This window comes from Cajanus cajan, chromosome 2 (genome assembly GCF_000230855.2).
Source record: "Cajanus cajan strain Asha chromosome 2, NIPB_CcT2T_4, whole genome shotgun sequence".
NCBI classification, from domain to species: domain Eukaryota; kingdom Viridiplantae; phylum Streptophyta; class Magnoliopsida; order Fabales; family Fabaceae; genus Cajanus; species Cajanus cajan.
The window spans coordinates 68,724,810-68,747,828 of record NC_138518.1 but is presented as its reverse complement, the minus strand read 5'-3'; the positions used below and the strand labels follow the sequence as shown (position 1 = coordinate 68,747,828).

The following is a 23,019-nucleotide window of genomic DNA, read 5'->3' as shown; positions in this document are numbered from 1 at the left end:
AACAAAAACACACTTTCTCTTCTCTACTATTATTAACTATTAACTACGTAAATGCGTTCACCCTGCTCAATAATATATATTTTTTTATTTCTTATTTTTTACTCCCAAAAGAAAGAGATTAAAACAAATAATATTAAAAAATGAATAATACGAAGGTGGAGAGAGAAAGTGTGCAAACCGTTGATGTATTGTTGTTGTAGTGGTTGCTGAGGTAACGGAATGATGATTCTACTTTTTAAAAATTAAAATTAAAATTAAAAGCAATGATGTGGTTGAGATAACAGATTGTGATTGAAGGGACAGGAATTGGAGACAGAGATTGGAGACAGAAGATTTTGATCCCACTTACTTTTCATTTTACAAATGAAGGTGGTTGTAAAAGATAATTTAGCTCTTCTCGTTAGTTAATTTGGAACCCACACTTGAGTCCTTCCTTCTCCTGTGGTATAATCCTCATTTTTCTTATCCATATATAATCCTCAAATTTTTTCACTCATTGGTGATGAGATACGATGTAAATACTTATCCATATATAATCCAATAAAATAAAAGAGTTGCTTCTACATAAAATGTATAGTAAAAGAATGGATGTTAATTCTTTTGGAATGATAAACCAAACACACGTAGTAAACTATTTGTATGCTATAATCCTCATTTCGTCACATTTACGTGGTTCCATTAAAAAGGTTATTATTTATGAAGAAAACGGAGAAAACACGCACCAATGGTGCGGAGACAACAACTCACTTAGGGTATTAGTGTGTCCTGACATGACACTGATGTTTTGTCCCTCTGCATTTTCATGTGTTTTGTCTTGGTTAGAATTAGAATGCATTCTTTTTGAGGCCCATCATTTACGTGTTGACAACATCATGGGTTTCTAAACCTGAAAATGTAGGATGCTAAGGCATATATATGTCGTATAAAATTGCACCATTAAACCATAAAATAAAGTTCTAAGTACGTAAAGTTGCTTTGAATTATGAGGGTTACTGAGCATCAGACACTAAAAAAAAGGTTTTCATGCACCCACTGATATATTTTAAGGTTTTTGGACCGAAATCATTGAGTTACTGAAATTAATTAGGGGTCTCAATTATTCTATTCTCTTTCTATCTCCTATTAATTATGTTTCTTCAATGCTATTAAAATAAATGGGTAACTTTATTTGATTAGTTTTTTCGAACATATATCAGAAGAAAAAAAAAGTCTCAAGGAGAATTTGGAAGCATGTCGTAAGCACATTGGCTAAGAAGGGCATTAATATTTGTTCAATTAAATGGGTTGCGGATGCTTCATTAATTTGCTCGTTTGTGTAATTACATCTGTTTAAATATACAATTTCGTTTGTGTTATATAACATACTATTCGTTGTACATCTTCATGGCATAAAGCTAAATTAATTATCTGCAATCCTAGTTCTTTTAACTTTTGCTCAATCACCTTTTCTCATTATTTAATAGTGCCACTCATAATTATTTATTTCTTTATAATTTATAAATTTTTGAATATATATATATATATATATATATATATATATATATATTCTTGAATTATAAGAATTAAATTATTTTTCTATTAATATTTTCTTATTTCTAGTCTAATGGATTGACATAATAATTAAATATTATGCACTTACATATTGTAGAGCAATCTATTTAATAGAAAATTTTGTGTTTAATTTTTGTTGTGTACAAAAATCTTGGCTAAAATAGTTTTTTTAGTATCTTATAATAATTGTTTGTTTCAATTTAGTCCCACTTTTATTTTTTGTCTCAATTTGGTCCCTAATAAATTAATTGGTTGCAATGTCGGACTTCTGTCCAAATTATTTAAACGGAGTTAACTGTTGGCCACGTGGATGCCACGTAAATGCATAGGTGGATACCACGTGGATGCCTAATTTTTTGAAAACACCTGGAACCAGAACGACTCGTTCTGAAACCAGAACAGGTCGTTTTGGGTGCACTCGTGTGTTAATTTTGCATCCGGAACGACTCGTTCCAGGTACAAAATTAACACACTAAGAGTGAAACGTTCTGATTTCAGAACGGGTCGTTCTGGTTCCAAACTGCTACACACAAACGGTCAATGATTATAGTTCACAGTTGTGAATCGTGGAAGGAAAAAGACCTTGAGTACAAAACATTTCAAACATTGAATTTGGTAATATTGTCAATGGAAATTGATAACTTCAATTGCTAAACAGTTGGACTATACAGTGTATCATTAAGGACAATGCAGTGTATCACTAAAGACAATGGTAGCAGATTTTATTTCATTGTTAGTCAAACTGGACTGAACCACTTACTACCAAATTGATATTATACAGTAAAGGATGAACTGACATGGTATTTTTCCTTGAAGTCATTAACGATGTACCCCAACAACAACAACCTCTTCTTGAAGAGGTAGAACCTGAAGTAAAGGAAGAGGATACACAAGACTAACATTTCACCACACAATCATATGCAGGGACGGATCTAAGTTAATCATAGTGGGAGCACTTGCCCCTACTAAAAAATTTTTCATTATTTTTTTATATATAAAATATTAATAATTTTATAAAATATATATTATTAATTATATTTTAGTTATGTTGTTATATCTAATATAATAAATACATTAATATTTTTTTTTATATTTTTTTTATTGTTTAATTATTTTTTATTTTGTGGTAAAATTATCTTCATTTTTAATGAAGAAAAAATTTACTTACTTCAAGAGTAAGTCTTGATAGATTTATTCTACTTAATAATTAATGTTCTATATCAAAATTTTAAAAATTTAATTGTTAAATTAAAAAGCTTTTCATGTATAGATCAAATTTATAAAATTTTTTAAAAATTTAAAAATCATATGATACTTCGTTAAATTAATTCAAATTAATATATAAAATATTTTTGTTTTAAATGAGTGTAAAAATTTAGAGGACACTAAAAGAAAATAAATTAATAATTTTATTATGTTTATCCTATTAATTATTATTATTTTATTCCTCTAATTTTAAATAAGTTGTAAAAAATTATAAAGTGACACTTAAATATTTCTTTAAACAGAAAGAGAAAAAAGAAAAATTATCACTCTATTTATAAGAATTATATTTTATAAAAATAAGTAATTTTAAAATTTTTACCATAAAAAAATATTTTTCAAAATTATTATATTTTTTAATAAAATTAATATAGAATATTCTATTGTTCTCATTTAACAAGTTGGCGTTCTGGAACGGGCCGTTCTGAAACTAGAACGGCCCGTTCTGGTTTCAAAACGACCCGTTCTACTGTACTGGTAGTGTGTTAATTTTGCATCTGGAGTGACCCGTTTCAGATGCAAAATTAACACACCAAGAGTGTACCCAGAACGACTTGTTCTGGTTTCAGAACGGGTCGTTCTGGTTCAAGGTGTTTTCAAGAAATTTGGCATTCACGTGGCATCCACCTATGCATCTACGTGGCATCGTGACCAACAGTTAACTCCGTTTAAATAATTTGGACGGAAGTCCGACATTAAAATCAATTAATTTATTAAGGACCAAATTGAGACAAAAAAATAAAAGTGGGACTAAATTGAAACAAATAATTATTATAAAGGACCAAAATAGATTTTTAGCCAAAAATCTTTCATGCAGTCATAGTACTGCAAAAAAAAAAAAAAAACTTATAATATCTTAATTTCTTATTAAATACTTTAACAAATTAAATGACACCTTGTCTTGCACCTTATGTTAGTTATTTTAATTTTTTTTTCAATGATGAGTTATTTTCATCGACTTCAATTTGTAGTTTATGAGGGGGGAAACAACTAACTTGTACGTATATTTTGAAAGTTATTTTGAAAACCTTTCCTAAATAACTATAAGAAGTGTTGATAAAAACAAATAAAAGAAAGTTAAATGAAGTGATTAGGTTAATTTGTGTTCGAATTGTCTTGGCTTGTCTTACCATATTCTCTTGTCTCTGCAATGCATTCCACGTGCCTTTCCACAAACGGTTTATCTTCTTAATTATCCTTTTCAGTTTTCACAAAGATACTACTTAGCAGACAACATAGAGGTGATGTCCTCTTTATGTATATTTCTTGTCTTGTCCCCTTTCCTCATAAATTCCCATCTTTTTTCAAAAAGAATAGTTTGATACTTGCACTACCAATATAAACCGTAGATCTTCCACTTCAAACTCATCAACCCTAAACTTATACTTACTAAAATTAAATTAAAATAGACCTTATATATACAGTTTGCAGAACATCAAATTCGCTAATGCAAACACACTTTATTTCCACACCAATTTGCAAAAATGAACTTCTTTTGTTGCATTTTAAAAAGCACTACTCTGTCTTTTTTCCCCCCTCGGATAACTTTTTCATTTGAAGAATCTTCTCATATCACTTTGGTTTATTTTCAATCTGAACATTACAAGGCAAAACCACCAGAGTATTATTAAGTGTGTGGTTGTTTCAACTTAATAAGTCCTCTCCAGTTTTAACTAAATATTGGTCTATTCATTTCTCTTCTGTTATTTTTCTTCTAATTTCATTATTTTTTAATCAATCTTAGAGATTTAGTGTAGAAGAAAAATTAGCAGCAATACTTCTAGAAATGAGATCACAATGTTAACTTATAAGAACCAACGTGGCCAAAGGATAAATATATATTTAGAGAAAGGGTTTAAAGAAATATGGGTTGAAACACCTAAAGTGCTATCCTTTTCCTCTCTCAAAATGCATTAGTTTGCTATGTTAGTCTTGTACAATGAAAGACTCCTAAATCAATAAATATCGATGTTCCAAAAATACTATAAAAAAAGTACTTTGTATTTATTTTTTAGTAAAACAGAATTTAAGTAGGAGGAGATATTAATATATTTAGAAGCAAAACTATTTGTTCTCTTTCAAGTGTTTTGTATTATAGATATCAAACAATAAGGGTTCACCTAACTATTGCTTGACTCATGCCTATAAAAGGGGACAACTTGTCATATAGTTGTCAACAACAAAACTCATGGTTCTTAAAAAAAAAAGACTATAAACCACTTTAAAATAACATAAAAACAAATTGGAAATTTTTTTTCTGTTCATAACTATTCTATTTGACTCAAGTAAGAATTTTTATGGTAAAAGATACATGTGGTCATTAAAAACATATACACCAAGGGTTGTTTTTCCTCTTCAATTTTTAATATCTTTGTACTTTAAAATTGTCATATTTTATAAAAAATTGTTATTACAAGTGATTTAGCATTTAGATTCTTTATCAATAAATAGAAATTCGATTCTTAATTTAAACATATCCTGTGATAAGTGGACTTAATAAAATTAAATTATACCCTCTAATAATTAAAAAAAAAATGCCATCTTTTCATGAAATTTTATCTCATTCTCACCATGCATTTATTTGTGTTTACTCCTTGTTATGCTCAATAACATCCTTGTTCCCAGCTAGTATAGTATTATCTTCGACACAGAAATGGGAGGACCATAACCAAAAGGTGACACGTACTAACGTGCGCCACTGGGACCGTTAATATTCGTTAGTGCTTTCTGTCACAGAGCATGAAAATTTATATATATAAATATATCTATATTCCCTAGACCATAAATTTTAATTAAAAGCCAAAGAAGCCAACCCCATTTTTTTGTTGAACTCATAAGCATAGTCTCTTCTCTCACTCAAACAACATGGACAATGGTTGCTTCTCTTCTCCACGCCACGATGCCTTTCCAGCTGGTCTGCGAGTTCTCGTTGTTGATGATGATCCAACATGGTTGAGGATCCTTGAAAAGATGCTCAAGAAGTGCTTGTATGAAGGTTGGTTCCTTTATTTGTTTTACTTATCATCTCTGTTACTCTTTTTGTTTCTCCATCTACTCTGCTACTCCTGTTATGGTAATGTTTTGTTGAACAAAAGGACTTTGAAATCTATACAATCACTGTTGCTGTATTCTATATATATATTCTATAATGGGTTTCTGATTTTTTCTTTTTATCTATTTTTAAATTTTTAGCTATGTTCTGAATTCTGATGGTTTCATGTATTTGACGAATGTGACAGTTTTTTTCTTCTTATGGAATATAAGGTGTTTGATTGCATGCGTTTTAACAACTTATTTATTTTTGGTCAGTTTAAGTATGTGTTTCTCAAAGTACTAAGTTTTTTTTATATTTTTATTTAATTTTTGATAAAGAATAAAACGGGAAGTTCTGATCATAAAGCTTGTTAGTTGAAGGGGGTTATAATCAAAAGTATTAAAACTTGGGGGGGGGGGGGGGGGGGTGTTCTCTGTTACCATGAGGCTTCCAACATATGGTTCATAGTAAAGTTTTAAGTAACAAATTGCCTTACCAAGAGGCAGAGAGGGGCAAAATGAAATGCCCTTGTTGAACTTGATTCCTGTGGTTTCAAATTTACTGCCTCCTCACTCACATAGTTACATCCATCGGTAATTATGCCTTAGCATGTGTCAGCATTAATGTTAGTGAGAGGGTAGTTGTGCATAAATAGTGGCATCTGAACAAGCAAAACGGTGTGTAAACTTTTTGTGGTGTTTTGAAATGCCAGATACTTATGTGTCTATACTTGGTTTTTGAGAAATTTCTTGTCTTTAAATGGCAGGTTGAGAAATTAAGCCTTATGTTTACTTTTGTTTATTACGCATCGTTGCACTTTAGGTTCAATTATTTGCACGTGGTAAGTTGAGGTGAGCTTCAACTCTTAGCCTTCTTAGGTAGAGAAGGGAAATCATGAACAAGGTTTCTTCTCAATTAATGCCTTTATGTGTATCTTGTGAGATGATATATTAATGAACCCAAGTTACCAATATGTAGCCATTTTACTAGCCACAATTAAGCAATAGAAACTGATTATAACATTTACATATTGAGATCTCCAGTACACCTTCTCACGCTAAATAATAAACATCTTAAGCATGAAGTTTACATGACCGAATAATTTGTATGTAGTTTGATAACAGATCAATAGAAGGTGGCCTGATAAGTCCAACAACTCTCATTAGAATAAGCTATAATATTATCTTAAAATAACGGATTATGGATTTAATTCAATTTTATAAAATTTTCTTATAAAGTGAGAGTTTTTATAAATTTATATAAAGTATTATAGCTATTTTACTAGTAGTCGTGAAATGGCCAACATGACTCACATGTAAACCCCATGCTACTTGAAATATAATCCAACCAGTGATGTGAAACCACAAAGAGCAAGTGATTTAGAAATTAGAAGCATCTGAGGGTATGTCTAAATGGCACTGGTATCAGTGAGAGCTTTAATAACAGACAGTGGTCTTTGCATTATGTCAGTCAAGCACTCAAGTTGTTCATGAAGTTAGATCGGATTGGACTGTGCAAAAGCTTGAGCTCAACAAATTGAGGTTACATGTATGTAACAATAAGGTCTTTCATGTTTTTCATTCAGTCGACATATTTAGTAACTTCCAAAATGAAATCCTCTTTCTCCTTCTCTTTAATTTCTTGTTATTCTATTCATTTAAGCAAATTTTGCAAGCAAGCATATTTTACATATCCTCATGTTATGATGACAAATACTTATATTCTTCTGACTCATTTTTATCATATGCTTCAGTGACAACATGTTGTTTAGCAATAGAGGCTCTAAAGAAACTTCGTGAAAGGAAAGATGCATATGACATAGTGATCAGCGATGTGAACATGCCTGACATGGATGGTTTCAAACTTCTTGAGCAAGTTGGACTCGAGATGGATCTTCCTGTCATTAGTCAGTTCTCTTTTAATGAAATATATTCAACTTTTTCTTTAAATGATATCACTGTAATCTTTTGAGCACATTGACTCGAAGTCCATTCTGACAAGCCACACTTGGCAATGTTGTACAGTGATGTCTGTTGATGGAGAAACAAGCAGGGTGATGAAAGGAGTCCAACATGGAGCATGTGATTATCTCCTTAAGCCTATAAGGATGAAAGAATTGCGAAACATTTGGCAACACGTCTTCAGAAAAAGGATGCACGAGGCAAGAGATTTTGAAAGTCTTGAGGGTTTTGAGGGCATTCACTTAATGAGAAATGGACCAGATCATGATGAGGGTAACCTGTTTGCTGTAGAAGAAATTACCTCAATGAAGAAAAGGAAAGATGCAGATAACAAGCATGATGACAAAGAATTTGGAGATCATTCCCCCACAAAGAAGGCTAGAGTAGTTTGGTCTGTGGATCTTCATCAGAAGTTTGTCAAAGCAGTCAATCAAATTGGATTTGATAGTAAGTTTCCGATCAACCTTCCCTATTAAGTATAATTTTGAATTGTGACTTCAATGAACAAAATTTTAATTGCTGAGTATATTCTTTTGTTAATATTACATGAATCTTCTTGTCATTTATGTAAAATAATATAACATAGTTTTTGTTTGGCAGAAGTTGGTCCCAAGAAAATTCTAGATTTGATGAATGTTCCATGGCTGACTAGAGAAAATGTTGCCAGCCACTTGCAGGTATATCACTTGCTCATATGCAATGCTTAGGTGATACTTTGTTAACTATAGAGAGACTGTCTAGTAAGACACTTCTGTCATATTTTTTTATTTCAATAAACAACTAGATATCTTACTTCTCCATATTGTATTTGTATTAGTGATCATGTCTGATATGTTGTTTCTGTTAGACCTAGAATCATAACCAAGGTTCACCATAAGATACTGTTTGGTCAGAGGAGAATAAAGGGAAGGACTAGTAATGGATTTTTGATAAATTTTTCATGTTTGGTTTACAAGTTTGGAGGGGAGGGGGGCAAAATTTCTCCCCTCCAACCTTTGTAGGCCCTATAAAGATTGGGAGATTTTATTTTCCTTGTTTTCCCTTCCCCTCCATTAGAACAAACAGAATACACTTGTTGGATTCAGAAATATCATAACGTAGATGTTGATCCTCTTATAAAATTAAATCAGAAGAAAGAGAATTATGAGAGAAAGAACTGTTTAATGGTCTTTAAGTTTTAATTAAATTTGAAATTCATGGGGTTCCTTGATGAGAAAAAAAATTGTCTTGCAGAAATACAGGCTCTACTTAAGTAGGTTGCAAAAGGAAAATGATCAGAAATCTTCCTCAAGCGGAATAAAGCATTCAGATTCACCTTTAAAAGATCCAGGGAGTTTTAGTTTTCTAAACATTGCAAACAAGCAAGAAAATGATGTTGCCATTGACAACTTAAGTTATTCAGATGGAAGTTTACTACTTCAGATGGATACTACAAGTCATGAAGGTGATCTCAAGGGAATTGTGTCAGAGCCTACAACAGAAAAAAGAAGAGCTTCCACTAGTGACATTCCTGACCCAAAGATACAAAAAGCTTCACAGATGAGCCTTAATCAACCTTTTGCACCTGTAGAATCATCAGAAGCAAACCATGCAGTCTTTGATTGCACCCTACCAACACAGTACTCTTGGAGTGAGTTTCCAAAAGGGGCACTCAAAGAAGAACAGAAGACACTTGTTCAAATAGAAGATAGCTTCAGCCAGTTACCATTACATGGCACACAACATCACATTCAGGTTGATCAATCACAATCAATTGCCTCAATTAATTCCAATCCCCCTATAACAGATGAAGAGGTTGTTGCCAGCTTAGAAACCAAACCTTTGTATATCGGTTACAAGAATGATTATGTTAGTCCTGTGAGTTCAAAAGGATCTGCAGTTGAAGCCTTTCCTAGTCAGTCCAAAAACCTTGTGGTGAATGATCATTCTTCAGAGCCCATTTTCACCTCAAATATGGGCTTGAAGACTCGGGGGTTCAATCTAGATTGCATTTCTGATCTAGATTTTTACCGAAGGAACCTATTATTGAGTGGTGAGGCAGCTTTTGCACCTTTGGAGGAGGACTTGAATTTCTTTTTGCTACATGGTGAATGCTACAATATGAATTTTGGCCTGCAGAATATAGATATGTCGGAGTATTATGATCCAAGGCTTATTGCTGAAGTCCCTAGCCACTTTTATGATTCAGCAGATTATTCATCGCTAGATCAAAGTCTATTCATAGCATGATTGATCCTGCCCCGCCCTTTTCTACATCTTCAACAAAAATCCAACAAAATGCACTAAAGCACGATTTATTGTTACTACTTGACTTTTTTCTTTTTTCTTTTTCCTTTCCAAGAATATCAACTTTAAAGGGGCTGTGGTATTCTTTTCTTCAATCAGAAATGATTTTGATATTGAAGCACAGATAAAAGTGGGTGATGTGTGATGACAAACATTAAGCTTATTAATAAGCTTGCTTCCTTTTCTGATATTAATAACTGAATATTTAGGTAAGCATTTTCATGTGATTGTAAGCCCACAATGCAAAGATAATCTATACACGTTCCTATGACAATGCTTGTTGAATCCTAGACGTAATTTTCTTAAAAGAAAATAGGACGACAAAAGCTCCATTTGAATTTACATTTTAAGTGGACATGCATAATGCATTGCTAAACTGGTATAGGTATGTTAATGAACGTGGTATTGCATGAATCTCGTTTATCAACTGAGTTTTCTTTTACTAACTTTAAAATGTTTAGGACATATAGGAATTTACTATTTTTCTTCAATATAGCTTAACTGATGGTTTTTCTCTTATACTCTAATGAATAATTCGTAGTTCAATGCCTAATTTCCTAATTCCTAATAGGAAATTGGATCATGCAATTGAAAGCCCTGGTGATAGCAATCAAATGACTTTCCCACGATCAGAGGAGCTCCTTCCTTTTTCTGGGATTCGTGAGAGAAATTATTATACGGTCTTAGACCATGCGTGTGATCAATTTTTATGCAATAAGTTATTAAATTTTTCTTATAAATTAAAAATAAGATTACATGTGATAAAAAAATGTGGTTATATGCTACGTGGAAGTTGATCCAAATTATGTGATTTGGACCATGAAATAATTTGTCCTGGTTATGAGATCTACCTGGCCGAGAAACATTGAGGCCCACATTGGGGTTGACTAAATAAGCTTCGATTTTAATAAAGTTGGTCCTCGCTCCCTGAGTTTATAAGATTCATACGTTTATTATTCTCTCTTTTTTTTTAAAATACAATTTTAACTCATTATTGATAATATATTGTCCAATTCTATATGGGATGTAACTAAAATCAAAAAGACCAGTTTGAAATTCTACAGTGTGACTAATTTATAAGTCACTAAATTTGTTTGTTCATTACATCTAGTCCACCATTAGTACACAATAACCACACATCCTATAAATAGTGAAGAAAATAATTAATATGGTCACTTTAAATTTGTTATACCATAAATTCAATTTTTATTTTAAATATATCATTTACTTTAAATTATTATATTTAATATTAGTTATAAATGTATAGGAAATAATTTTTTTATCCATTCAAAAAATTAATGGGTAAGGATTCAATTTAAGTTATTTTGCTTCTATCCAACCCTTTTCCCTTATCACTAGGTTAACTCTAACGGTTCTATAGAAAATAGAACTAACAATAAATAAATAATATAAAAAATAACCTGAAGTAATTTTAAAAATTAATTATTATTGTTTATAATTAACACCAAAGAAAAAATTAATTTGTTATATATATATATATATATATATATATATATATATATATATATATATATATATATTATACTTGTTAAAATTACTTATTTCACCGGTTTAACAAATATATACAATGGTGTAATGATAATTCATCTAAATTAAGAGTATATGCGTTCAAATCCTCTCTATAACTATAATTATGATATACGATATGATAATATATCATAATTACGAATCAAAATCATTTATGTCACTTCTTGTCTCACCAATAAAATGTTGCCATGTCAATTAAAAATAAACCTGACACATATATGATTGTTTTCCCCCATAATTCTAATTTTTTATCTTTCTTTTGGTCCTCCTCCTTTCTCCACTGGCCTCTCTCTCTCTCCAAATCTCCTCCACTAGGTACCAGTGCATTGTCCCAGCTAAATGGTGTAATCTGTTTGAAATTATTGATTCAAACCAAGAACTATTAAACAATTTTTTTATTTATCAAGAGACATGGTCCATCATGGATTTCCATTTCCAATGGTAGAGCAATGCCCAATTCCTGATTCTTCCAATTCTACATCTCTCTCTTAGTAGCGTTCGTTATGAGATATCAACATACTCACACCAACAAATGGTTCTCACACTATCGCAACCCACTTACCTTATTGTTTTCTTCACCTTCTAGTCCTTTCAGGTGCATCTGTTGCATCACTAACGGTTCCTGGTCCAGAAAGAGAGTTGAAGAAAAGAGAAAAGGGCAAAACAAAAATACGACATTGGAATTATGAGTGGAAAGAACCACGTACAAGTGAGACTTATTTTTTAATTGACATGACGACATTTTATTGATTGGATAGAAAGTGACACACATAGTGTGAGATAGATGATTTTGATCCCATAATTACATTGGAAGGCACATAAAAGTGGAATGGACTTCAAATTTCAAAATTTTAAAAATCAAAAAGAACTTGACCTGTGCCATTCCATTTAGGAGGTTTGACTTGCAACTAATCAAGTCAGCACGAGCAAATGATTTTTTAATTAAAGTATATATATAAAGTTTGATTTATTTCGTTTTCTTATCCTATAACAGGTGTCTTACAGTAGTTACTTAGAAATAGTTGTCCCAAAAATGATACTATTTAAATAAAGTATCCCTATGCCTAACTAAAACCGTGAAGGCCAAAATATGGGTCCACTAGATGTGAATTAGCCCATTTACACATTATTTTTGCAAAAATAGCTGAGATGTAGAGTAAAAACACATTTGCATTGTTCTTGATTAATTCAACCCTTTAGATACTCAAATTGACTTTTGGATTTCCATAAAATTTTTGACATTGGTCTTATGTTAATTCAACCTCTCTCATTGAAGATATGCTCAAAATAATATAAGGACAAAACAATGATTCCAACTTCAAGTTCAAATTTTCTTGAAGTTCAAGTCAAATCAAGGATCACTTCAATTGCATGAGAAAAATTGACTTTTCTTAATCTTTCTATAAATACAAAGATCACCTATCAGATATTTGGAAACCAAGTTTTATCTTGAACAAAGAGAAAAGATTAAAATATATTAAAATTTGAAAATTAACCAAAATTTACATTAAATCGATCCTAATGAAATTAAGATATACAAACTCAGTTAGAATGCAAATACAAAGCACAATAAACATGGAATAAAACCAAATTTAAAGCCATAATAATTGCTTAAGATTGATTAATCAAAAGTTTAATTTTTTGTATTAGTTGGGGAATATAAGTTGGTTGCCGAAGCTAATATATTAACTAGGAACAACACTAGATATTCAAGTACATGCAAACATATTTGCTAGCCGAATCGTCTTAAACAACACTAGATTTAAGGGTGGATACTTAGTAGTGAATGCCCAATCGTCTTATAGTATATTGATAGGACAACCCATGTTGAATAAGCTAGGAGCAGTAGTGTCGACTTCACACTTGAAGGTGAAGTACCCATTGCCAAATGGCGACATTGGGATTCTTAGGATAGATCAGGAGGTTGTGCAAAAATGTTATGAAGATAGTTTAAAAGCAAGGAGACACCTATATGCAACATCTATGGAGAGAGAAGTTCAATCCATAGAGTTGGATCCGAGGGTGAATCATTTTGATAGTCAACCATCCCCTGCTAAAGAGGTTAAGGAGGTAAGCATATGGTTGAGGGAAAGAACGTCAAGATTGGAGTATCTTTGACTTTAGTAGCTGACGAGAAGTTAGTTAACTTGTTAAATAAAAATGTGTCAACCTTCGCATGGAGTGCTAATGACATGTCGGGCATAGATCCTGATTTTTTGTGTCACAAGCTTGCTTTAGACCCAAAAGCAAAAGCGATAATCCAAAAAAGAAGAAAGTTTGGAGAGGAAAAGAGGAAATCCATATCAGAAGAAACAACAAAACTAATGGTAGTCAGTCATATTTGTGAGATCCATTAACTAACATGGTTGAGGAATGTGGAGATGGTAAATAAAAGTAGCGGGAAGTGGAGGATGTGCACAGATTTCACAGATTTGAATAAGGTCTGCCTGAAAGATTTGTAGCCCAAAAGATTCGTAGCCCTTACCCAATATAGATTACTTGGTAGACGATGTGTTAAGGTATGAACTGCTAAGCTTTATGGATGCGTATTTGAGATATAACCAAATCCGAATGCATTTGACTAATGAGGACAAAATGGCGTTCATTACAAACCAAGCTAACTATTGTTACAAGGTCATGCCTTTTGGGCTAAAGAATGTCGAGGCCACCTACCAAAGACTGATAGATAAAGTTTTGGTGAACCAGTTGGGTAGAAATGTAGAAGCCTGTGTAGATGATATGGTTGTGAAGTTAGTGAGTGTAGCTCAACATTTTTTTGATCTCCAAGAATTATTTGACACTGTTGACAAATACTAGCTCAAGTTGAAAGCCGATAAGTAGGCATGGGTATATAGACCGATCTGACCCATTTAAGGCCCAATTTGTAAAATTCATGTTTTATACGGACTAGATAAGTCTGGTCTGTAAAATAAATGGACTTATTTTTTAAGTCTGTATCCGGTCTGCCAAAATTCGAGAATAACGAACCAGTCCCCAGATCTAAATAATAGTTCAAAAAAATAAATTTTTAAAAAATAAAAAAATATATATAAAATTAGAAGAATTTTTTTTATTTATAAACTAAATATCATAACACTAAAATTAATCAATAGTTAAAATATTAAATATTAAAATGTTAAAATAAAAATAATTACAAATACTTATATAATAATACCAAACTTTCAATAATAAAAGCATCAAAATATCATAAAAAATAATTCAAATGACAAATACATACCAAATAAATATAGTTTTAATGTCATAATAATTTAAAAGATTAAAAACACAACTTAATATTAAATTCTTAATATCTAAAAATATTAATTAGTGAAGTCCATGGACTAGTCCGTGAGCTCACAGATTAAATCTGCCAAGTCCATGTACTTCACAGTCTGAGCTAAAAAATTAAATATAATCAAACAGATTTGAAAAAAATGAGTCTGTTATCCACAAAGTCCGCGGGCTTACGGACCAGTTCGCGAATCCGGGTCCATCTACCCACCCCTATCGATAAGTGCCCGTTTGGGGTTCAAGTGGGAAAATTTTTCTTGGTTTTCTATCATGACTTATTGTGGTATTGAGGCAAACCCAAATAAATGCTCAACAATAATCAACATGAAGGAAGTTCAACAACTTGCTAGGAAAATGGCATCTCTATCACGATTTTTTCTAAGTTGTTCGATAAAACATTATCTCTTTTTCAATGCCTGAGAAAGAATGATCATTTCATTTGGACAAATGACTTTGAGAAATCATTTGAAGAACTTAAAAGGTCTCTTGCATCACCACCAATCTTGACTAAACCTTGTATAAGTTTGCCTTTGTTGGTTTATCTATTGGTATTCGATAGTGAAGTCAGTGTGGTTTTAGTGCAAGAACAAGATAACACCCAGACCCCGATCTACTTTATTAGTAGAGTGTTATAAAGAGATGAAGTTCACTATCAAAAAAATGAAAAGTTGGCTTTGACAATATTAATCATTGTAAAAAACTTATACACTACTTCTAGAGCTACAAGGTGGTGATTCGAACTGATTATCCAATTCGATAGGTTTTGTAGAAACTTGACCTAGCTAGAAGAATGATGAAGTGGTTCATAGAATTATCTGAATTTACAATTTAGTACAAATCAAAGGGGGCGATCAAGACTTATGCATTAGCAAATTTTGTGGTAGAGCTAACTTCACCTACTAAGAAAAGTAACAACACAAAGGATCCATGGATTTTGTCAATGGATGGGGCCTCGAATGTTGGAGGAAGTGGGGCTAGCATTTTGTTGGAAGGACCAGGAGGCATACTGTTAAAATAGTCATTACGGTTCGATTTCAAAGCCAATAACAACCAGACAGAATATGAGACGTTGTTAGTAGAGAAGATGTTGGCAAAAGAGATCGGGGCAAAAAGTTTGACAATTTGGAGTAATTTGTAGTTAGTAACAGGACAAGTGTTAGGGACATTTCAAGCAAAGGATCCTCAATTGGTGAAATACTTAGAAAAAGTAAAGCTTTGTTCCACCGACTTCCACCAATTCTCAATTAGTCATATGCCTAGGGAACAAAACTCCAGAGCCGATCTACTCTCCAAATTAGTAAGTACCAAAAAACCAGGGGTTACAAGGTTGGTCATTTAGAAAATTTTGCTTCAACCGAGTATCAATGAGCCTCAAGCAAGCATTTTTTTCGTTCAAGAAGAGATGGATTCATGGATGAGACCTTTTATCACATATTTGACAAAGGGAGAACTACTAGAGGATAAGAAGGAAACATTGTTGATAGTAAGAGAAACAGCACAGTTCGTAGTTATTTTCGATAGGCTATACCGAAGGGGTTTTAACAGTCCTCTCTTAAGATCTTTAACGACATCTCAGGCAAAAAGAGTCATGGAGGCGATTCATTGTGGCATATGTGAGAGCCACATTGGGGGCCGATCATTGGTGTACAAAGTGAATTGTGTTGGATATTTTTGACCGACTCTAAAAAATGATTGCATCAATTGGGTTAGAAAATGTGATGGATGCCAAAATCATGCAACCTTGCACCATTCTCTTGTTGAACGACTTCACTCAATTCTATCTCCATGGCCTTTCAATAAATGAGGGATAGACATTCTTGGTCCATTTCTGATTATTGTACGACAATTGAAATTTTTAATAGTAGTGGTAGATTACTTCAATAAATGGATTGAAACAAAACCAATGGCAACCATCTTTGTGAAGAAGGTTAGAACGTTCTTATGGAAAAATGTGGTATGCCGATATAGAGTTCAACAAATTTTGGTGTCGAACAATGGGACTTAATTAACCAGCAAAAGGGTTCAAAGTTTTTGCCATGAGATCGGAATCCGAATGATGTTCACATTAGTGGAACATCCTCAATCAAATGGACAAGTTGAATCGACAAACAAGGTGATATTATTAAGGTTAAAGAGGAGAGTTGAAGATGCAAGTTTGACATGGGTGGAAGAACTCCCTAAGGTATTATAGTCTTACCATATGACTGTCCATTCTTCCACTTAGGAGACCCCATTCAATATATTATATGGAACATATGACATGATATCGATTGAAATTAGTGAACCTTCTATGTGCACGATATGCTTTTCGGGGGAGGAGTTTAAACACGGGAGATGAGATCTTTGACCGAACACGCTAAAAGCCGAGTCGAGAGGGGATACCCAAGGATTAAGGGTAGACCGACTTCCTAATGCAAACTACCTCCTTAAAAAGGTATCGAATTAAATCTGATATATAGGGTCATATCTAAAATAAGATCTTATCTTTAATAACTAAAGATTATAGTACTAAAATCACCTTAGAAAATTTTGATGTTTTTGGAACTCATAAGACTCATAGACAAGTAACTATAAAATCTTGAACCCTATATCTAAGATCACACATTACACTTTTGAATGTTTTAACTTTGGAGACTTACCTAGAATAAAGCCTAGACACCTTCTAGAGATTGGAACAATATTAAAAAGTTATGTATTTATTATTTATTATGTATAAAAGTTTTAAATTAAAATAATTATAAAATGAAGAGAGTAGATGACAAGAGTCTTTAAATTTATACCTACTTGTTTACTTAAACTACATTAAAAGTTAATATAGGATTTGCCTTGTTCAAGTAGTTCAAGGTGAGACTAAGTCAACTATGATGATCATAACTTCGCCGTAGTCCTTTTTTCCGCAACACCCCACATGTTCTATGGAGTAAGGAGAAAAAGTGGCGTAAGCCCTCCTTTTTGGGCCAGTAATCTGACTTTAAATCTGTTGAAATTGTTATATGTTTTAGCACTCATTAAACATGTCAAGATTTACTTGATAAATTAAAAACGAAGTGTTTATATTAAACTATTCTTGACCCTGATTCTCGATGAAGCGAGGCAATTGGGAGACTTTTGATCACCTTTGATCCTACCAGAACACCACCAAAAGTCCAAATGGGATCGTGGAAAATTGGATATATAATCTATATATATTTCCTGATTGGCTGATTCTATCAATGCATTCCCTTTGCCTTGTATATCTGAGACCCGGGGCAAACTCGCTAGAACAAGCAAAAGCAACAGCATCAACAGTATTTCTACAACTTGAAAAACCAAATTGAAATTCCCCTTAACTATATTCTTATACATTGCATAGCTGATAGCACAGTTCGTATAACTTAAAGCATGCACGCACCTAAGTTAATTAAATCATCATTCATCACCATTCTCCAAGTGTTGGATTAATAGAAGCATATCTGAGAAGCTCATCGTCACGTTCAAACCTAGCCATGTCTTTCTCTTCCATGTTGACAAGCGCTTCAACCCCACCCCCATCTCTCGCATCCATCAAAACCACGCTATTCCTCACGGGGCACCCACTAGTGGTGAACCACACCGGTTTCCCCCACCCGAAATCCGCTTCATACATCGGAAACCCGCACCAACTCGCACAACAAACCAAGCCTCCACTCTCCTCAGCCTCGGGAACCGAAGTAGCTTGCTTCAGGCACTCCGATATGAACCTCGAGTCCCTACCCTCCCCTCCGAACTTCCTCGCAAACGTGCCACAAAACTCGCGCAACCCTTCCTTCATTCTCACCACCAACTCATGAACCTTTATCTCGCGCGGCTGAAACACGAACAGGAACCAAACCAAGTTCCCTACGCTGTTCTCGGGAAGAGGCGGAACCGTCCTCCTCCGGAGGTTCACGGCGGTGCGGAACGACGTCGTTGAGGGACTCAGCCCTAGAGCGGCAACCACGCGCGCGTAAATCAACGCGCTGACGACTTCCACGCGCGTGGGGTTATCCACTTTGTAAGAGGACACTAGGGCTTTCAGTGAGTCGATTTTGCAGGCCTCAAACACCAACCTATGGGATACCCAAAAAAAAAAAAAACATTATAAAATAAAATTATAAGTTATGCATGGAAGAAATTTTTCCTATTAATTTTTTCAAAATCTTATTTGAACTATATCACAAGTGATGAAACCTTCTGCAAACGGTGTCGTTTTCGACGAACGCGGCTTCTGGGAAAAGAGGGAGATTCTCTTGCGGGAAAAAGGAAGCAGCGGGAACTGGGAAGGGTGGTGGCGGTTGTTGTTGACGGTTGAGTGTGGCCCAGTCGTTGATGAAATTCGAAAGAGTGGCGGCGTCGGCAACTTTGTGAGACATGCAGACGCTGATTGCGATTCCTCCGCAGGCGAATGAGTTTATTTGAATAACCAATATGGTTGAAGAAGCGTTCATGGGCTTCCACTGTAGTCCATCGGGGAAAAGAGGGTTCAGCGATGCTTCGGTGGGGTTGCGGAGGATGGAGGAGAGGTTGCATGTTGAGTTTGTGACCAGTAACGAAGCACCTTGGTCGTTGCAATCAATGGAAATTTGATCTTTGAAGGTGCCTGCTAAGGGGTAGTAGCGGGATAGGACTTGGGATAGGGATTTTTTGAGGGTTGGTATTATGGAGGCTTGGTCATGGTTAGGGTTTGGAGAGTAGAAGAAGAGTAATGGAACGTAGTTGCGGAAAACGATGTTGTCTATGAAGGAGAGGGGATAGGTTCTGAGGTGAGGAAGGGTGGGTGTGGAGGGTTTCATGGTTTCTCTGGATACTAATTTCATTTCCATATTGGTACACTTTCTAATGTAAATAATAATGACTATGCTATATACTATATATATATATAGTTTATATATATCACTTGGATATGGTTTCGAAATTGGAATTTTGGTTGCCTAGCCAGTTAGCCTGTAGAAAGAGTCATGGATACTCGATATACATACACACTACTATGAGTACAAAATGAGAAATGTCTTTTGCTTTTTGACTTTTGTCTAGGGTGTATATGTATACCAACAAATTATCAAGTTTATTTTTTATTATTTACAAGAATAATGATAATAACATTAAAATTAGTTAGGGAACGTGTACATGGTTGAGGATGACTGGTAATTTCTTGTATTTACTCATCATGAAAAGAGAGAAATAAAATCGTGAGACAATTAATTGACATTGTATGAGATAAAGAAAAATAGAATGTAAAATGAAAGTAGAAAATTTATAATTAATTTTCTTATATTTTCTCAAAATATTCTATGATTTGATAAAAATTAATAATTTTTTTGATCTAGTTTTTTATTCTGTTTTTATGATTAAATAACGATAACTCATCAATACAAAAAAATTGGCTTTTAATAGGGAAAATACTGATATTTGAAATGCAAAGTTTCTTGTTTTCCTGGTAGGAAATTGTCGTATCATTATTCGCTTAAAATGACAATATATAAGGCGTGAAAAACAATGTATAAAAATATAAATAAGATAAATAGTTCTGTAGAGTTCTCCTGATGATGACACAAAAACCTCACGCAAAACAAAAGAAGCAGAACTGAAGGTGTTGGTGCGTATATGATATGACAAAATTCTGATGAGAGATAAGCTTTTATACAATATATGTAAAATAATGATAGAAAATTATCTGCTCATAGTTTCATCAAATCGTTGTATACTTCTCGAAACCAATTTTAGAACAAAATATAAAAAATGATATTATACATATTATTAATATTATTATTTAATTAAATTTGAAATTACTTATATTAATAACTACTATCTTCATACCTGTAGTTAAAATTCACGACGATAAATAATAAGATAAAAAAAACAATTTAATTAAAACAATCAATAATATTCATATACAATATCTAGGTTAAGCTAAAAATTAATTAATTATTAATGTATGAGTGACATGTACAAATTACAAAGAGAATTTCAAATCGTCACTAATTATATCCACTTGCATATTTATTAATATAAATGATTAATTATTAATAATTACTTGGGTATTAATTAATTGGGTCAACTAGTCTATTATTGATCCATTCCTCCGCAAGTGGACCGGAGCACAAGGGAGGAATATGAGGTGTTTTTTTATATAGTAATTTTAAGTTCCTCTTCAATATTTTTTACTACATTTTATTAGATAAATTTGAAATTTTATTCAATTTTTATAAAGCATTGATAATATATATATATATATTAGAGAATATAATATTATTCAATATTTTTACGAAAACATGTCAAAGAGTGCGAGTCTTTTATTTAAAGACTAGGTATAAAGACAAATATTTTTTAGTAAAAAAAGCCAAACAAAAATAATAAAAGGTAACAAAACTGAAAAGAAAAATAAGGATACTACAAATAAAATATATTATGTTAAAGTAAAAAAATTATAATTTAAAATTTATAAAATATATAATATAGTAACTTATGTTAAAGTCAACGCTATTGTTTTAAAACGAGCCGGCCTTGTGTTTATCACTTTAATATATACAAGTAATAAAAATTTAAAACAATAATTATATTTTAAAATTACACATGAATTGCATAAGAAAGCATTTTTTTTTTTTTTGTCTTTACATCGATCGAATTGAAAAGAATAAGCGAATTAGGATTTGGAGCCTACCAACTTGTACCGGTACCGGCACGGCACCGTGCAAAGCAAGGAGAATCAGGAGATGTAGATTGTTTACATTATATGAGAGTTTATCTTAAAAAAATTGTATTTAAAATTGGTCTGACATAGAATTTATACATAAACTAGTTTTAACTTATTTTTAAAAAATTTCATCTTTTTTCCTCTTAAAAGTACTTATGAAAAATTTATTTAAAGATGTATGTAATGCAGTTATAACTTTTCTTTTTTTGGTAATGGTAGAAAAGAAACAAAACAACAAAAAGGGGCTACAATCCTATAAGCATAACATCTGACACAACTAACTCAACTCCATAACTTAGACCAAACTGAACATAAAATTAACACATTGATTTTCTTACGAATAGCGAATATCAACTCGTGTCACCTGTACCTTTTTTTAATATATAATTATGTTAAAAAATATTAATAATTAATCTTTGTTGAAAATTCTAAATAATTATTTTTAGTGAAATCTTCTCTTTCAACTATTTTTTATTATATACAATTCAAACTGAAACCTTGTTTAAGAGAACTAAATCTAATATCAGTCAAATCAATAATATAGTGGTGCCACCTGTAGCATTTAATAACACCTTTTAACATTTTCTTTTATAGGGACCATTCCCCCTCTCTGGACATGAAATGAACCAACACAAAACGCATGATCAATCCATCTTCTGAGGCTTAAGCAAAAGAAAATAGTAAAATGATGTCCATTAATAATTTTGACTATTCCTAATAAAATTAATATAAAATACAAACAGCAATAACAAGATGGGGGGAGAAGCTGGAGAAGAAAATTAATTAACGCAAAGCATAATGGGCTTGATCTGCAAAGCTTCGTCTTCTGAATTATATGGGAAATTAGAAATAACTATGTCCCTAAGTTTTTCTTCTGTTTTTTTTTGGTCCAAGGAAATCGAACACGATGTCAAGGAAGTTCGCAGCACCTCACGCAACACGTTCAACAAACTAATGTGACTAAGCTTATGAGCACTAAATAATATAGCCTATTATTGTGGCTACTTCCTCTCAAGTCAATATATTCATTCCTCTCAATAGTCAAAATGAATATCTAATTAGGCATAGAAAAATGTTTCAACTTAAGTGCATCCTAACTTGACATTCCTTTTCAAGAATTTCCTTTTGTTTCCCTTGCTTTCAATTCCCAAAATAAAGTTTAAATTCCTTTTATTACCCTACAATGTTAGTTAAATCCCACTGACCAACCTATTATTATTTAGGGAAGCTCTCATCTCTCACTTTTCACAAGGCACAATAACAAGTAATAATTGAAATTAGTCTCTTTCATCCCTTTTATCCTAATTATCAATAAGCATAATGTACATAACAAGCAGAAAACTTGTTTAGATAAATTTCTCTAGGAAGAAAATAGGAAAGAAAATAAAATAAGT

At 32.4% G+C, this 23,019-nt stretch overlaps 2 protein-coding genes across 5 annotated transcripts; one reads left to right on the top strand and one right to left on the bottom strand.

Annotated features, from left to right (window-relative positions):
• Positions 1 to 5,593: 5,593 nt before the first annotated feature.
• LOC109810709 (two-component response regulator ARR11) lies at positions 5,594 to 10,322 on the top strand. 4 transcript variants are annotated; one of them, XM_083068840.1, is made up of 7 exons: positions 5,674 to 5,809; positions 6,615 to 6,699; positions 7,319 to 7,396; positions 7,602 to 7,754; positions 7,873 to 8,256; positions 8,410 to 8,486; positions 9,043 to 10,322. In XM_083068840.1, the coding sequence occupies exons 4-7, from the start codon at positions 7,688 to 7,690 to the stop codon at positions 10,036 to 10,038; spliced, it is 1,524 nt and encodes a 507-aa protein (XP_082924966.1). In that variant the 5' UTR covers positions 5,674 to 5,809; positions 6,615 to 6,699; positions 7,319 to 7,396; positions 7,602 to 7,687; the 3' UTR covers positions 10,039 to 10,322. The 4 variants fall into 4 exon arrangements, with proteins under 4 accessions (XP_020229839.1, XP_082924966.1, XP_082924967.1 ...); XM_083068841.1 differs by lacking the exon at positions 7,319 to 7,396; XM_029273847.2 differs by lacking the exon at positions 6,615 to 6,699 and having other exon boundaries at positions 5,681 to 5,809.
• Positions 10,323 to 18,135: 7,813 nt separating this feature from the next.
• LOC109810721 (epi-neemfruitin B synthase L1AT) lies at positions 18,136 to 19,754 on the bottom strand. The gene is made up of 2 exons (XM_020374264.3): positions 19,123 to 19,754; positions 18,136 to 19,001 (listed from the first exon to the last, which is right to left on the bottom strand). Exons 1-2 carry the CDS (start codon positions 19,752 to 19,754, stop codon positions 18,350 to 18,352), a joined length of 1,284 nt encoding a protein of 427 aa, XP_020229853.2. The 3' UTR covers positions 18,136 to 18,349.
• Positions 19,755 to 23,019: the final 3,265 nt, after the last annotated feature.